Raw genomic sequence first — 16,797 nt, 5'->3', positions numbered from 1 at the left:
AAATAAGGGAACACTATTTGTGTTGCCCTTATTTTCGCCGTAGTCTTCGAAAATCTTTACGTAGACTAGATATGCCAAAACAAGGAATACGCGCTTTTTTTTCCCCCCCAAAGTCACCAGTGATAGGCGACGTGACGATTTACGTAGCCTATCATGGCTGACTTTGGAAATCTAGCCGGATAGGCTACATAAATTGTTACGTAGCCTATCACGGGGTCTTTTTTTTTTACTTTTTGTTTCGTGGCCGGGGAGACGGGGCGCTTCTCCCCAGCCTGAATTTCGGCCGGGCGAGGCGGGGCGCCTCCCCCACGGCCTGCATTTTGGCTGGGCGAGGTGGGACGCTTCCCCCCCATCGCGTGATCTTCGCGGGGAGAAGCGAAGCGCCTCCCCCCCTCCGCGAAGCCAAGCTGCGAAAAGGTAAGTCCCTTTTGTACATCCCTATGTTAAAGTGCTGCACTTAATATGCAAACAAATTTGGAACACTCAAAAGTGGCTGCAAGACTGGAAAAGGTCATTTTACATTCCAATTCAAAAGAAGGGCAGTGCCAAAGATTGTTCAAACTACCACACAATTGCGCTCATTTCACATGCCAGCAAGGTGATGCTCAAAATCCTACAAGCTAGGCTTCAGCAGTATGCGAACTGAGAACTACCGGAAGTACAAGCTGGGTTTCGAAGAGCCGGAGGAACTAGAGGTCAAATCGTCAACTTTCGCCAGATCATGGAGAAAGCAAGAGAATTCCAGAAAAACGTCTATTTCTGCTTCATTGACTATGCTAAAGCCTTTGATTGTGTGCATCACAACAAACTGTGGCAAATTCTGAAAGTGATTGGAGTACCAGACCAACTTACCTGTCTCCTGAGAAACCTGTACGAGGGTCAAGAAGCAACAGTAAGAACCAGACATGGAACAACCGAGTGGTTCCAAATTGGGAAAGCAGTACGACAAGGCTGCATATTGTCACCCTGCTTATTTAACTTATATGCAGAGTACATCATGAGAAACGCCGGGTTGGATGAATCACAGGTCGGAATTAAGACTGCTGGGAGAATGATCAACAACCTCCGATATGCAGACGATACCACCCTAATGGCAGAAAGCGAAGAGGATCCAAAGAGCCTCTTGTTGAGGGTGAAAGAGGAGAGTGCAAAAGCTGGTTTGAAAATCAACAGTCAAAAAACGAAGAAAATGGCATCTGGCCCCTCACTTCCTGGCATATAGAAGGGGAAGAAATGGAAGCCGTGACAGATTCTATTTTTTTGGGCTCCAAGATCACCACAGATGGTGACTGTAGCCATGAAATTAAACAATGCTTGCTCCTTGGGAGGAAAGCTATGGCAAACCTAGACTGCATAGCAAGAAGCAGAGACATCACCTTGCCGACAGAGATCCGTCTAATCAAAACTATGGTTTTCCCAGTAGTAACATATGCTGTGAGAGCTGGACTATAAGGAAGGCTGAGCCCCGAAGAATTGATGCTTTCGAACTGTGGTGCTGGAGAAGACTCTTAGGAGTCCCCTGGACTGAAAGGAGGTCAAATCAGTCCATCCTAAAGGAAAACAACCGTGAGTGCTCATTGGAAGGACAGATACTGAAGCTGAAGCTCAAATATTTTGGCCACCTAATGCGAAGAGAAAACCCTCTGGAAAAGACCCTGATGCTGGGAAAGACTGAAGGCAAAAGGAGAAGGGGACAGCAGAGAATGAGTTGGCTAGATGGCATTACCGATGCAATGAATATGAACTTGAGCATGCTCCAGGGGAGAGCGCAGGACAGGAAGGCCTGCGTGCTGTGGTCCATGGGGTCACGAAGAGTCGGACACGACTGAACAACAAAAACAACAATTTATATTTGGGTGACCATCCCCTCCCCGTAGTTATATGGCTACCTTCCTGGTGTGTTTCCTGAGTATCCCATCCTCCATCTTACGAAAAGGCTCCTGGCGCTCACTCCTGGCTTCTGCTCGAGCATCTGAATTAGGCCCCCAGCCATAGAGAAAGTCCATGGAGGCTAGAGTGTTTCCCACAGTGGAGGATGCTCTACCCAGCGGCTCTTTGGTCATGGCCTGCAAGTCTTCTGGAGCCTGTTGAAACCACTGGGGAGCCTCCAGATGACACGGTGAGCCACCGCTGGCCCCTAACACGTTTACAGAGGGGTGGTTAGTCGGGGTGGCTTGCTAACAATGGGGAATGTGGTTTTCTCCCCCACATGACATGCTAAGCTGCCATGGTTAGCAGAAATTCCCAAACCATCATGGCTTATCATGATGTGTGCACAGGCCGGGTATCTGAATTATCAGTAGGAATGTCCAGATTTGGTTTAAAAATCTCTGCAGATTATCAGGCGTCCTTAGTTCTGCCATCTGTTCATTGATGGAACCCTTTTTTTTTTTACCAGAATTTTGCCCCCCCCCCAGTAAAAAAAAAAAGGTCTGCAAGTCCCTGGAATCTGTGCAGCTTGGAAAAAGTGCATCAACTGTTGAATCCAATCTCATCTGAATCAATTGAGGATTATTCTGACATCCCTAGTTGTGACTGTGAACACCCAAAGAATGGCACTCTGAGCCCAGATGGGATGTGCACTGACCATGGAACATTACAGCTCAAAGTGATGAGGCCTAAGATAATGACTATATTTTCATGACATCTATATCTGGGCTGTTTTCTCTGTCATTCCAGCTTCACACTTTCTTAAGAGAAATCCAGTTTTCTAATGCTTCCATGAGCGGACTGTATCTGGATGAGACGGGGGAACTGGCAGCTGACTTTGATATTGTGAATTGGGTGATGTTTCCCAATACATCCCGTGCTAGAGTGAATATTGGGAGTGTGCAGAGACAGGCATCTCCAGACATGAAATTCACCATTAACTGGGAAGCCATTGCATGGCCTGGCCATTTTAACGAGGTAGGGGAAATGATTTGTGTCCTATTATTGGCTTGTGACATCTCTTAAGCTCTAATAATATCTGTCCTATTTTTGTGATTTTTTTTCCAGGCATCTAAACATGTGTTAGGCTACATGGCTAAGTATCCAGTCAGTTAAACACAACTCCCAATTCATAGTGAATGCAAACATCAATGTAGGAAGCTGCCTCCAATAATATGGGTTCATCTAACACAGTATTGTTGACCCTGACTGGAGGAGGCCCTACAGGGTTTCAGGCAGGAGAAATTACATCCCTTTCTGGAGATGCCAGGGATTGAACCTGGGACCCTGTGCATGTAAATCAGGTGCTCTACTGCTGAATTAGGGCCCCAGTATGGGTGGAATTGGATTGAGTTAAGAGAGGTGGTATGGATTCTAAGTGCAGAAGGGGGAGACCATAAGGAGTAACACAACGCCCAGTGGGGGCAGTACACTCTGGAGCCAGAGTCAAGGTGAGATTTGTGAGGAGATGCCCATCCTCCCCATATGTTCTGGGGAGCAATCGATATTATGAAATCATTCTGGTTCAGCGTTGGCCTCCATGCCATGTTGTGATGCGTAAATTATGCTTCCCTGAAACAAGTACCTGGGTTCACCTCTCTATTTCACTTAGGGTCACTAGCACTAGAGAGCCTGTTGGGTCCTCTCTAAACTGTATGACTCATTTCCATAGGCACAACTATTCATAACACGGTTTCCTTGATGCTCCTTCTCTTTGCTGCTAGACCGTGCCTCGTTCCAGGTGCACTGAGAGCTGTCTCCCTGGATACGCCAAGGAGGTCCAGGAAGGAGAGCCACCATGCTGCTATGCTTGCGCTCCATGCGCAGATGGAACAATCTCCATTCTGGAAGGTGGGTGACATCAGAGGAATACACCCAATCGTCTCCACAACCCTATTTTGAGTCCATCTTCTTCTCTTTTAAACCCCTTGAGCAAAACATTCCATGAGTAGGTAAGAGAAGAAGGCTTCTTAAATGACTGTTGCTCCTAGTTGAAAATATCATGGCAATTCCATGATACCTGGGCGGTTCATGATTCCATGAACCGCCCAGAGAGCTTCGGCTATTTGGCGGTATAGAAATAAATAAATAAATAAATAAATAAAATAAAATTCCTTGGAATTAGACAGAGTGATGACGCAACGGGAGGGTTGGACATGGACTGGAGAGACCTGAGTTCAAATCCCTGCTCAGAGACGGGGCTTGTGGTCATGGGCCATTCACTGCTGCTCCGGCTAAAATAGCTCACAGTGCTGTGGTTTATTCACCCAGCCATTCCAGTACACAGCATGGTTTTAATGATGCCTTGATCGATTTCACAGAATGCTTATTTTATGTGTTATTAGTGGCTCTTCTTCTACAATAATTCTTCGGATGTGCACGGTCAAAAGCATTTAATTTCTACATTAAATATCCATACATCTTTGGAACAAATGGCAAAGACTTTTCTGAACTCTGTCCTCTTCAGCATTTTTAATCCCCACCATTCATCCCATAAGTGAGTGAAACAAAAATGAGAATGGGAGTCAATCTCTGGGTGCAAGGCAGGGGGGATGCTTAGTTTACACTTTTCCTTGTATAAATCATCCCCCCCCCCAAACTGCTCTGCTTTTTCCATGACTGAGTCAGGGCAGTATGTACAGACATGGTGAGCCTTTCTCCATTACACACAAGGAATCATCTGTACTCTGCTGCCATTCCGTGGCAGGCAAGCCGGGGGTCCCTGGCAGAAAAAGGATGTGAAAATGGTACGTCCCCTGCTTTCTGGTGATCAGAGCACTCCCCTGCCCAACCTTGATTCAGTCTTCTGTTCCCTCAAACCCCTTTAGTAAAACTGTAGTAAAAAAAAAGTGGAAGGCTTTATGAAATTTTCCTTCTCTGGATTTGAAACTTAACTAGGAGTCCCACGAGCACCACCTTGTTGTGGAAAGGAGCAACATAATTTGAGTAAATACATACATAACAAGCCGATCCTCTACCACGTAGTTTAACATGGCTTACAAGAATATTATGAAGATAAAAACAGGTTAACCACACAGAAACCCCCTTACCCTGAACAACGTTGGTATCAACACACTCACTTCTCCATATTTAAACAAGGTAGGAAGTTGTCTTTATTCCTTATCAACCCATCAGTCCATCTAGCTCACTCTTCTCTGTTCTTCTCTGACTGACAAAGGCTCTGTAATGTCCCAGAGATCCAGCTTTCCTGGCCCTGCTACTAAGGTCTTCCTTTGGTGATGAGGCCACAGATTTCAAATTCATCAAACTAGAGTTGCTGTGAATCCTGAAGTCACTCTCCTTCTTCTCAGATGCAGACCATTGCACCAAATGTCCAGAAGATCAGCATCCAAATAAGAACCGAGATCAATGTGTCCCCAAGGATGTGACCTTCCTCTCCTATGAAGAACCTTTGGGGATTGTCCTGACTTCCTTTGCTCTATTCTTGTCCCTCTCCACAGGCTTCGTATTAGGAATTTTCATTATATACCAAGGAACTCCAATAATCAAGGCCAACAATCGAGACCTCTCCTACATTCTCCTCCTCTTCATCATGCTTTCCTTCTTGTCCTCCTTCCTGTTCATGGGGCGGCCAAGGAAAGTGACTTGCCTTCTCCGACAAACGGCCTTCAGCATCATCTTCTCAGTTGCCGTTTCTTCAGTGTTGGCCAAAACCATCACTGTGGTGTTGGCTTTCCTGGCCACAAAACCAGGGAATCAAGTGAAGAGATGGCTGGGGAAGAGTCTTGCAACCTCCACTGTAAGTTCTTGTTCTAGTGTCCAAGTTGCCATCTGCACCATCTGGCTGGGGAGCTCTGCCCCATTCCCTGACTCTGACATGCACTCGCAGGCTGGATGGATCATCCTGCAATGCAACGAAGGATCTGTCGCCTTCTTTTATTCTGCCCTTGGCTACATGGGCTTCCTGGCTGCCATCTGCTTCACGGTGGCTTTCCTCGCCAGGAAGCTGCCTGGGGCCTTCAATGAAGCCAAGCTGATCACTTTCAGCATGCTGGTCTTCTGCAGTGTTTGGCTGTCCTTTGTGCCCTCCTACCTGAGCACCAAGGGGAAATACATGGTGGCCGTGCAGGTCTTCTCGATCTTGGCCTCCAGTGCTGGGTTGTTGGGCTGTATCTTTCTTCCCAAGTGCTACATCATTGTACTGAGGCCTGATCTGAATACAAAGGAGCATATCATGTTCAAAACAAACTAGGGCATCTGCTCCACAGAAGTGAGTCTGTGGAAGAATATTTGGCAAAGGTTTGGAGGAGATACTAGTATTGGTGAGGTCATAGTTAACAGAGACTTTTAATGCACTTATAGCTTCAGTTGCATTGTCTCCATGTTTCTGTCACAGCAAGTAGGAAAATCTGGGATTTGGGTCTCTCACGCTGCCACTGACAACCCTCCACATCTAAGGTAGTGGTGGAGCTGGAACTATACCATACCCACATTGTCTAAATAATGCTTCTGTTGAAGATGTGGCCCTTAACAGCTGCAGTGTACCAGCATTTTGCAGCTTGAGTGCAAATGGAAAGCCCTGAATGCAAGACTTTAAATGGCATTTTCTTTGTTGGTTAATGGGATTTGTGTATTGTATTTGCTTTGCTTGCTACGAAGTTTTCATGCACTTTTTGTCATTACGACATTCTAAGAGAATGCTGGATTTTAATATAGTGCTTCCATTTCCTTTCTTGTCATTGTCATTGTCATCTGTGGTCATCACACATCTACTGCACATAAATGATGTTTTTGATCGGAGGGAATTGTTTATCTCCGAGTGGACAGTCTCCCAAACAGAATGTTGTTTGATATGGGATAGTGTTATCCTCAGTTTGTGGTAGAGGGCTGTTTAAACTTTAATCCTGAAATTCTCAGCCTGAGATTTTGGGCAGCTGCCAGTGGAGGCTGGCAGCTCTGATTTCAGTGGAGCTGTGCAGCCAATCTGGGTTTCAGACAGAACCAACCAGAACTCTAAAGGAGGAATCCAATGTGCTGAACCAGCATGGATTCACAGAGTCACCAAAACTGGAGCCACCAGCCTATACTCAAAGCTCTCGGACTGTGTCGACACACATTTTTGGTCCAAGTTGTCTTGGCATTATGATTCAGTAGAAGAAAGATTCATAATGCACATTACTCATCCAGTCTGTTTTGTGTAGACATTCATCCTAAAGGAGTATCTTGGCCTTGTCTCTTATGATATTGCTTGTATATTAGTAAATAACTGGCCAAGGTCAATTGTCCATTTGTTGACTCCCAACCAGCATATGGAGTGGCATCAGTGAATTTGCACAAATGGGTTTTCCTCCATCCATGCACCTGCCCTTGGAGCAACACAGAGTTAACTGACACCTGTTCCCCTGAGATCCTGGGCTGAAAGATTGGTGGGAAGGCTGGACGTGGAGAGAACTCTGCCCAAGTGAGATTTTCTATCATCCCCTTTGGATCTGAAGCAATGGCTGGACTCCATCTGTGTCAGAAAAGGGAATGCAGTGGAGGACTGTGTCAAGGACAAGGCTGAAGTTGGGGACTAGCTTCCCACTTCCTCATTCCCAGAAAGTTTGAAATGTAGCTGAATGCTCAGCCCCAAGAACCCCTGTGCCCTAATAAAGCTTAGGCTATTCTATGTGTTATATCTCCATGACCGGGCGAATGCCCCCTTTGAGAGCCAGAACAATTCTCTCCAGTCCAAACCATTGGCTTTGTGTAACACTCTGTGACATATTAATTCTTATACCCTCTGAACACACACACTGAAAGATCCAGAAAGAGGAGTATACACACCATCCTAAGGTTTGGGCCACATGAAATCAACCACATGTCATCCACTGATACAACCAGACAGTGTCCTCAATGACAGACCCAATCTTTGTGTCTGGCCCAACATTTCTTTTGGCCTCAAAACACTGTCTTGGCCCCAATTAATAATTGCCAATGAGTGTCTTGTCCAATGGTTCCCTTTGGTACCAGATGTTGTGAAGCGTATGCCTCCCTGCCAATCATTGCTGAGAGAGAGAGAGAGAGAGAGAGGAATAAGGAACTGTAGTGTGCAGCCCAAAACGAAGTTTTGGGGACCTCTAATTACACACCACAGCTCTAGGAGTGTTTCATTCATGTGCCTCCTTGTCATCAGGAGGAAGGACTTCCTAATGGTTAAGAGTTGTTCGAAAGCGGAAGAGATGGTCTTGAGACATGGTGGGCTTTCATTCACTTTAAGTGAATGTAAGCAAAGGCAGCCCTAGAATCTCCCCTCCCCCATGCCAGACCACACTTCCATACCACATGCTTTGTGTTGGATAGTAGCAACAACTCCACATGCTTCCAGACACTGGGGGGTGATAGAGCGTGTGTCAAATCAACAGCCACTTGTCTTGTTCACCCCCTTGCTGTCCTGCAGCTTGAGCAGTTCCTTTTCCTTTTCCTGCCCCTCCCCTTCCTCTTCCTTCTTCCTCTTCTGCCTCTGCAACAAGGAAGCAAGGAACCATATCCTAGGCCTTTACTTCCTTCCACTCACCCCCGGCTTTAGAGGGTGCTTGTAGGTAAACAATGTGAGATAGCCTTCTCTGATGATGTGTATAAAAGCAGGGCTGTGCAGGGACCCCCCGATCCTACTCGGAAGCAGCTTCGTGGCTTCAGAAGTGGGCCCGATTCGACTCAGGCTGACTCGGGGAGGCCTTGACCTGACTTGGCCCTGAATCTGAAGGGGGATTCGGATGGCCAAATCCCGGTCCCCCCCCCGAGGCCCCCACAAAATCCCCCAGTTCGTTACCAAGGCCACTGCCTCTGTCGCCTCCCTCACTTCCGCCACCACCATTCCCTCCTCCATCCCCGCCACCAGATCCAAGCACTCTCGAATATCACTCATTTGCCCATCCATACAAGAGTGTAATGGATCCATGGCTTTAACATGGTAACTCCCTCCAAAACCATCATATCACCTCCCTGTGTCCACAGATGTGTTCTGTGATTACTGGAAATTCAAAGGTGGCTAGATCAGAGGTGGCCAAGTCAGGGGATGTCCTGCCCCTGCTGGACCCCTCCTCCTTCTCCAAGGACCTAGAAATCCCAGAGGTGGAGTGATGCCTTTGAACCACCTATATCAGGGGACTTGAGGGAGCCAGGGCCCTTGGGAGAGAGGACCGTGGTTCCATCCCCAAAGATTTCTGTCTCCTCTCTTGCCTCCTGGACCTTGCCCTGGGATTATGGTTTGGTGTTATTGGCCCTTGGATTTCTTCTTGACTTTGCTTCTGTACTGTGTAAAGTGTCTGACTGCCCAACTGTGTTTTGACCTCTGTCTGTTATCTCAACCACTCCAGCATTAGCCTGGCCCCATGTTTCTCACCGCTTATCTGCGGGGATTCCACGGAGCCGCCGGCCGGCTCCGCCTACAGCCGGACATCTGGCCGCTGGGCAGCAGGGATGCAAATGGTGGCGGCCATAGCGGCCGCCGTTTGCGTCCCTGTGCTTAACTGTGATAGGCTACATCAATATTTACGTAGCCTATCACAGCAAAGTAAAAAAACACGTACGCAAATGGCAGCAGCTACGGCAGCCACCATTTGCGTTTGCTATTTTTCGCCGTTCTAGCCTACATAAATATTTACGTAGGCTAGAACGACGAAAAATAGCGAATGCAAATGGCGGCCGCCATAGCCACCGCCATTTGCATAAGCTGTGCCCAGCTGCGGCCGGCCAGGAGACCAGCCGCTGCTGCCACGCCGCCGCCCCCGCCGCCCCCACTGCCGCCCCGCCGCCACTGTAACTGCCTCTGCCCTGCCGCCGCCACTCCCGCCGCTCCCGCCGCCCCCCCACCCAAGGTAATTGCCAGTGCATTTGGCCTCACTGGAATCCGTGGAGGAATTCTCCGCCATCCCTAGCAGGAAGTCCTTTCTGTTTCATGGGGCTTTTTTCTCATTGGAATGGGATTTCTAATCAGATCCCACTGGAACTCTAAAAGAGTTATCCAAGGTGCTGAACATATTTGGGGGATAGAAATATAGAAATTACAGCCCTTTCTGGAGATGCCAGGGATTGAACCTGGGGCCTTGTGCATGTAAATCAGGTGCTCTACTGCAGAATTATGGCCCCAGTATGGGTAGAATTGGATTAAGTTAAGAGAGGTGGTATGGATTCTAAGTGCAGAAGGGGGAAACCATAAGGAGTAACACAATGCCCAGTGGGGGCAGTACACTCTGGAGCCAGAGTCAAGGTGAGATTTGTGAGGAGATGCCCATCCTCCCCATATGTTCTGGGGAGCAATCGATATTATGAAATCATTCTGGTTCAGCGTTGGCCTCTGCAGGTTGCTCCTTTAACAGACCTGAATCTTCCTAAAAAGCAAAGGGTTGGAGTACAATAATGCCCCCCCTTTCACCTACATCTCATGCAGTTGTAGGATTGGTGGGTGATAACCCCTCTTGCAGATAAGACCCGCCTGGGCCAAAGGATCACCTCTATAATCTGAAAGAGCAAAATATCTCCCAGATCTGACGTTGGCCAAACAAGGGCAAATCCATCACAGAGGACAAAGCTTTTACTCTACTTCCATCCCAGCTCAATGCATTTATAACCCAGGACTGTCAGCACCAATCTCCACAGGCAATTTTGGTACAAGTTGGCTTGACATTGTGATTCAGTACAAGAAAGTTTCATAATGTACTGTACTCAACCTGTCTGTGTTTTGTAGATGTTCATCCTAAACGAGTACCTTGGCCTTGTCTCTTATGATATTGCTTCTATAGTAAATGATTGGCCAAGGCCAATTGTCCATTTGCTCTGCAGTGCACAGACCTATGTAAAAGCAGTAATAGACAGTGTTTAGAGTGCCATAGGATTTCTCTGTTTCTGAGGATGGAGGTGAGACCAGGGCTCCGAAACTACACTCTTCACCCTCTTCCTCGCTCCCTCATAGTTGCTTTGGTTCTCTCTACGCCTTCTGCTTCTCTTTTTATTTTAATTGTGTACATATATATGTATTATTCATTCATTCATTCATTTATTTATTTATATATCCCAACATTCAGAAATAAAGTCTGTGAGTCTGCTGAGGTACTAAGATGCCCCAGAGATCCATCCCTGCAAACCACTATCAAATCCTTCCCAGATCACACAGGACTCCATGGACTAAGCCCTAAACAATATGCATCCATCATTTCCAGCACCGCCATGGCAGAAAAACATGGCTCTATGGCTTTTACAAGGCAACTCCTTCCAAATCACAAAATGTGCATTTTTGCACACATACAAATATGTGCATTCACAAAATGTGCATTGTCGTGCTATGCGCATTTTGTGATCACCATTTTACAGGGATATACGAAAGTCACTTACCGTTTCCAAGGGTGACATTTGCGGTGAATGGGAGGCGCTCCGTCCCTCCCCCCGAAATTCTCTCTGGCCGGCTCCACTCTACAGAGATTCCGGGGAGCTACTGGCCAGGGCAACCCGCAGCTGGACATCCTGCCGCTGGTCAGCCTGCAGGGATGCCAATGTTGGCTGCTGTAGCTGCCGCCATTTGCATCCCTGTATTTTGCCATGATAGGCTATGTAAATATATTCGTAGCCTATCACGGAAAAAACAAACAAACAGTGGACATAAATGGCGGCGGCTACGGCAGGCGCCATTTGCGTTCCCCTTTTCTTTCTTTTTTTGCCATTTTAGCCTACATAAATATTCACGTAGGCTAAAACAGCAAAAAAAAAAAAAGGGAACGCAAATGACGGCCACCGTAGCTGCCGCCATTTGTGTTCCCTTAGTTAAGCCATGATAGGCTATGTAAATACTTATGTAGCCTATCACGGCTACATGGAAGAAACAAATGGCACCCGCAGACGCGGCCGCCATTCGCAAGTCAGCACGGATGGCAGCAGGTAGGTGCTCCGTTCCGGGCCCATTTCGCGGGGCGGGGGGGCTTCGTTCTGCCACAGATTTCAGGGGGGCAAATGCACTGACATTTGGCCTCACCGAGATCCGTGGTGGAATTCTCTGACGTCCGTACCATTTCATTTTTCAAAAAATGGTGACCACAGAGCTCAACAAGGCTGCCAGGGTGAGTGCAGGTTGCTTGCTGAGCATGGGAGGGGCTCAAGCGGCATCTGGGAACTGGTGAGTGGGGGCAGGGGATGGGCGGGTGCCCGGAAATCTGAGATGGGGGTGAGTTCGCACATCCCTTTAAGGTACGTTACAAGGCCAGCTACCACTTTGTTCACCTCCCGGCAGCAGGCAAAGGGGTCTTTATTCAGGGCAGGTTTCGGTTATAAAGCTGTTTGCAGAAGTGGGTTTGAAGTGGCGGGTGCGATTTCTTTTTTATTGATGTGGCTTTAACTTATTTGAATTTATGTTTTAATTATAGGTTCATATTTGATCTCATACTTTAGTGTTGTTCGTCACCTTGAGCACTATTCCAAATAGTTTTAGAGCAGCGAGGTGCTTGGCAGGGATGACAGGACAGCATCAATCCAAAGGGTACCTTAAATTCTCCTTGTCACTAAAATGTTGAAGGGTTTCACTCAATGGGGCTTCAAACAAATGGATTCAATGATGAAAGTGGGTAGATTTTGTGGTGTGCCAGTCTAAGAGAGATGGTCTCTTTGTGGGAAACCCGTTTTGTGGGATTTGGCAGATTATATTCTCAAATGTCAACTCTATACTGATATCAGATTGTGATTTAGATCCCTTCTTAAGGGAAATGAAATTTTGGGATGTAGAGAGGAAATTGGGTTTTCTGCTACAAGCAACTCCCCGGTGTGTGGCCTGGAGGGTTGTTTCTTCTACAGCCAAGGCTGCGAAATGTGAGTGAAACTACGTAGATCCCACTGTGGTGCCTGGCCTGGGAGACTGGAAAATATGAGAAATGTATTCTTATCTCAGTCTGTAATATGTACTGTAGATGTAAAGCTTGTTATTTTAAGAATCTGTTTTAATTCTAACAATTTCAACTAATAATTTCAATTAGAGATTACTGTAGTCTTATGTCACTTTCTGTATGTTCTGTGACTTGGTTTTGTGCTGCTGTGGTCTAGGGATGTACGAATTGTGTACCTTCCGTGCCTCTTGACTTCTGCAGTTTGCGGCCAGTGCTCCATACCATCATTTGCAAGCCCTCGGAATTCTCCTCTTTTTTTTCCACTCTGAAAATTACGAAGATAAATCCATACTGACAGCCATAATTCTGCATAACTTCCGTAAGAAAGGCTATTTTCGTAGATATTTACGTATTTTTTCCCCTGCCCTGAGACATGCAGTAATTACTTTCAGCCAAAACACTTCCTCCTCCTTGGGGCTTCCCAAAACAAGGCTGCCCTAGGTGTGCCTGAGCGATGCACCCTTTGTTGAAAGCAATGCTATTTGAAAGGAAGAAAAAACCTTTTAAAATGACCATGCTGGTCTGGAGCCCTGCACGAGGTATTATTCCCCCTGCCCGGTTTTCTATTTCCACATCCAGCCTTGTTGGTGACGTTGTGAGGCTAAAATGGAGAGGAGAACCAACTCTGTGCACGTCTACTCAGAAGTAAGTCTTACTGAATTCAATGCAACTTACTCCTACACATGTCAGCACTCCACTTCCCCCCAGCTCAGCTTTGTATTTCCACATCCAGCTCATTACAAACGTGTTAGTTATCTCACTGGGTGACTTTGGGCTGGACTCTAACCACTGCACCATACTTCTGTTATGAAACTCATGAAGAAAAAGAGACAGTATAATGGAAAGTTCTTTCTGACGCGGTCACACTTCACTTGTACAAATGCAGCATGAAGGGAAAGATCAGCAACCTTCTCTTTGTTTGAATAAAAAGCACACTCTGCACATGCTCAGAGAATGGACAAAATGGGGAATAAACATACCAGGGAATATGAAGAACTATATTCTTCGTGTGTGTGTGTGTGTGTGTGTGTGTGTGTGTGAATCTCCCTCAATCCAGCTGTTCCCTGGAACCCCCCCCCATTCACCCAAAGGTCTTCTGAGATAACTAACAGAAGGTTTGATAATGAACTAGAAGTGGAAATACAAAGCTGAGCAGAGAGGAGAACCAACTCTGTGCATGTCTACTCAGAAGTAAGTCTTTGTTCAGTCGTTCAGTCGTGTCCGACTCTTCATGACCCCATGGACCATAGCACGCCAGGCCTTCCTGTCCTGCGCTCCCTCCCGGAGCGTGCGCAAGTTCATATTCATTGCATCGGTGATGCTATCTAGTCATGTCATCCTCAGCCGTCCCCTTCTCTTTTGCCTTCAGTCTTTCCCAGCATCAGGGTCTTTTCCAGGGAGTTTTCTCTTCGCATTAGGTGGCCAAAATATTTGAGCTTCAGCTTCAGTATCTGTCCTTCCTACTCCTACACATGTCAGCACCCCACTTGCCCCCAGCTCAGCTTTATATTTTTTTACAAAGTAGTGCAGAGCGGAGCCAACCAGGTAGGATTCCGGGGGGAGGGACGGAGCTCCTCCCCCCACACAGCGAATCACATCCACAAAAAGGTACTTTCATATATCCCTACTCCCAACTTCTCGAAAAATTCCACTAATGCTGCGTCCGAAAAATTCTGCAAATTACTTGGGAGGACAGACGGATTAATGTGAGCATACTGGAAGAAGCAAAGACCACCAGCATTGAAACAATGATTCTCCAACATCGACTTCGCTGGATCGGCCATGTTGTTCGAATCCCTGATTATCGTCTTCCAAAGCAGTTATTCTATTCCCAGCTTACAATGGAAAACGGAATATTGGTGGACAGCAAAAGAGCTTTAAAGATGTTCTTAAAGCTAATCTAGAAAAATGTAACGTAAGCATTGAAAACTGGGAAGCTCTAACTCATGAGCCTTCCAACTGGAGGTCAGCCTATATTAAAGGCGCTAAAGACTTTGAAGAAGCACGAGTACAGAGCGAAAGGGAGAAGCGAGCTCAGCGGAAGGCATGTCAAGCAAACCCTCACTGTGACCGCCTTCCAGCTGGAAACCTACGTCCTCGCTGAGGGAGGCTGTGTAGATCCAGAATCAGCCTCTGTAGCCACCTGCAGACCCACTGCTAGAGATCAATGTGTTGATTGACCTATCTTCTATGAATGCCTAGTCCTTTTAAAGAGTTATCCACATAGATTCTAACTTTGGAAGACAACCTTACCCGGTCGCGAGTGATCGCCATGATGATGATGAGTAACCTATGGCTGCGAGAGCTGGACCATAAGGAAGGCTGAGCGAAGGAAGATAGACCCTTTTGAACTGCGGTGCTGGAGGAAAATGCTGAGAGTGCCTTGGACTGCTAGAAGATCAAACCAGTCCATACCCCAGGAAATAAAGCCAGACTGCTCACTTGGGAGGATGATATTAAATGCGAAACTGAAGTGCTTTGGCCACATCATGAGAAGGCAGAATGCCCTGGAGAAGATGCTGATGCTAGGGAAAGTGGAAGGCCAAAGGAAGAGGGGCCGACCAAGGGCAAGATGGATGGATGATATTCTGGAGGTGGCGGACTCGACCTTGGGGGAGCTGAGGGTGGCGAGGGCTGACAGGAAACTCTGGCATGGGCTGGTCCATGAAGTCACGAAGAGTCGGAAGCGACTGAACGAATAAACAACAAACAGTTAAAAGTAACCCAGTCAAAGTTTATTCATTGCTGAGAAAGGAAGTCTCAAGCTGTTACATTTAACAAAATGACCTTTATATACAGTAATCCACACATTACCAACATGCCTAGACATCAAATGCTTACTGGTAACAGAAAGTTTCCTGCCAACCTAGCAGTTCGAAAGCAAGAAATTGCAAGTAGATAAATAGGTACCACCTCGGCGGGAAAGGTAACAGCGTTCCGTGCACCTCGGTGTTCAGTCATGCCGGCCACATGACCACGGAAGCGTCTTTGGACAGCGCTGGCTCTTTGGCTTAGAAACGGGGATGAGCACCGCACCCTAGAGTCGGACACGACTGGTTGGGGACACCTTTACCTTTACCTTTTTAACAGAAAGTAGGTGAACCATGAGTCCCAGCATACCTTGTGCCACTGCACCAATTCTACCCCTCCAGCCCCCAGAGAAGAAGCTTTGTGGCCCAGCCAGGATGATTCCACCCCCGCCTCAAGAAGCTTGCATATGCAGGCAATCCCTCAGCTTTGGGAGTCAACAAAGCTCTGGCCAGCCTTGAATCCCTCAACAGCTGAAACCAGCCCAGACACAGGAGGCAGACTGCGCCTTTCATCCTGCATCCTGCAACCAACCTCGACAGGTTTGATATCGGCAACTGTGTTAAGGGTTGTGAGTGATGTGACACCTTCCTTTTCGAGTGTGAATTGTCAACTCTTTGCTGCCATGGCAGAAAGTTTTCACTACCACCACCCTTGGTTCCCATTTTCATCTGCAACATTGTCACCGATGGCTCCATTCTGGGCAAGAAATTCCTGAAGGACGTTCGCAAGGACAGCAGTACTCTAGGTTTTGCTTCCTGGTATGCACCCCTCAAGAATGCACAGCCACAAGCTCCCAGTCTGTTTGTGTTGAGAGTGCAAGGCTGACTTTACCATCCAAAGAGCACTGTGCAGTCAGATGCACCTCCAAGCTATGGCCAGCTGTACATCCTTGACACCGATGAGGCCACTATGGCTCACCTCGAGCGAGCAGAGAACAGCACACTGGGCTGCACCTTGCTGGAGTCACTCACTAACGTGCTACTCAGTGTTTACCCATGCACTACTGAGAACTGGCATGTCCATGAAGTCCTTGAGCACGAGAACTCTGCTGCATTTGCTATACCTATGGACGTATCATTGTGCCTCCATCATGATGGCAGAATGATGAAGTTTCTGGCTCAGTCTGTAAGATCTAATGTTCCCCATGTCTCTGAAATTGCTTCTGTGTTGTTAGCTTGGATGGCTTTCC

At 47.1% G+C, this 16,797-nt stretch overlaps 1 protein-coding gene across 1 annotated transcript in view; it reads left to right on the top strand.

The window, feature by feature from the left end:
- The first annotated feature begins 2,035 nt into the window (after positions 1 to 2,035).
- LOC146356440 (extracellular calcium-sensing receptor-like) overlaps positions 2,036 to 16,797 on the top strand; it is a 34,240-nt gene continuing 19,478 nt past the window's right edge. Inside the window, exon 1 of the mRNA XM_084830116.1 lies at positions 2,036 to 2,119. Coding sequence (XP_084686242.1) covers positions 2,036 to 2,119 — 84 coding nt within the window. The remainder of the gene's footprint in view (positions 2,120 to 16,797) is intronic.

The sequence above is a fragment of the Heloderma suspectum genome, chromosome 2 (assembly GCF_057233095.1).
Source record: "Heloderma suspectum isolate Gila_16-S chromosome 2, 16-S_ref, whole genome shotgun sequence".
In the NCBI taxonomy this organism is placed as follows: Eukaryota; Metazoa; Chordata; class Lepidosauria; order Squamata; family Helodermatidae; genus Heloderma; species Heloderma suspectum.
This window is presented reverse-complemented; position numbering and strand designations above follow the sequence as displayed.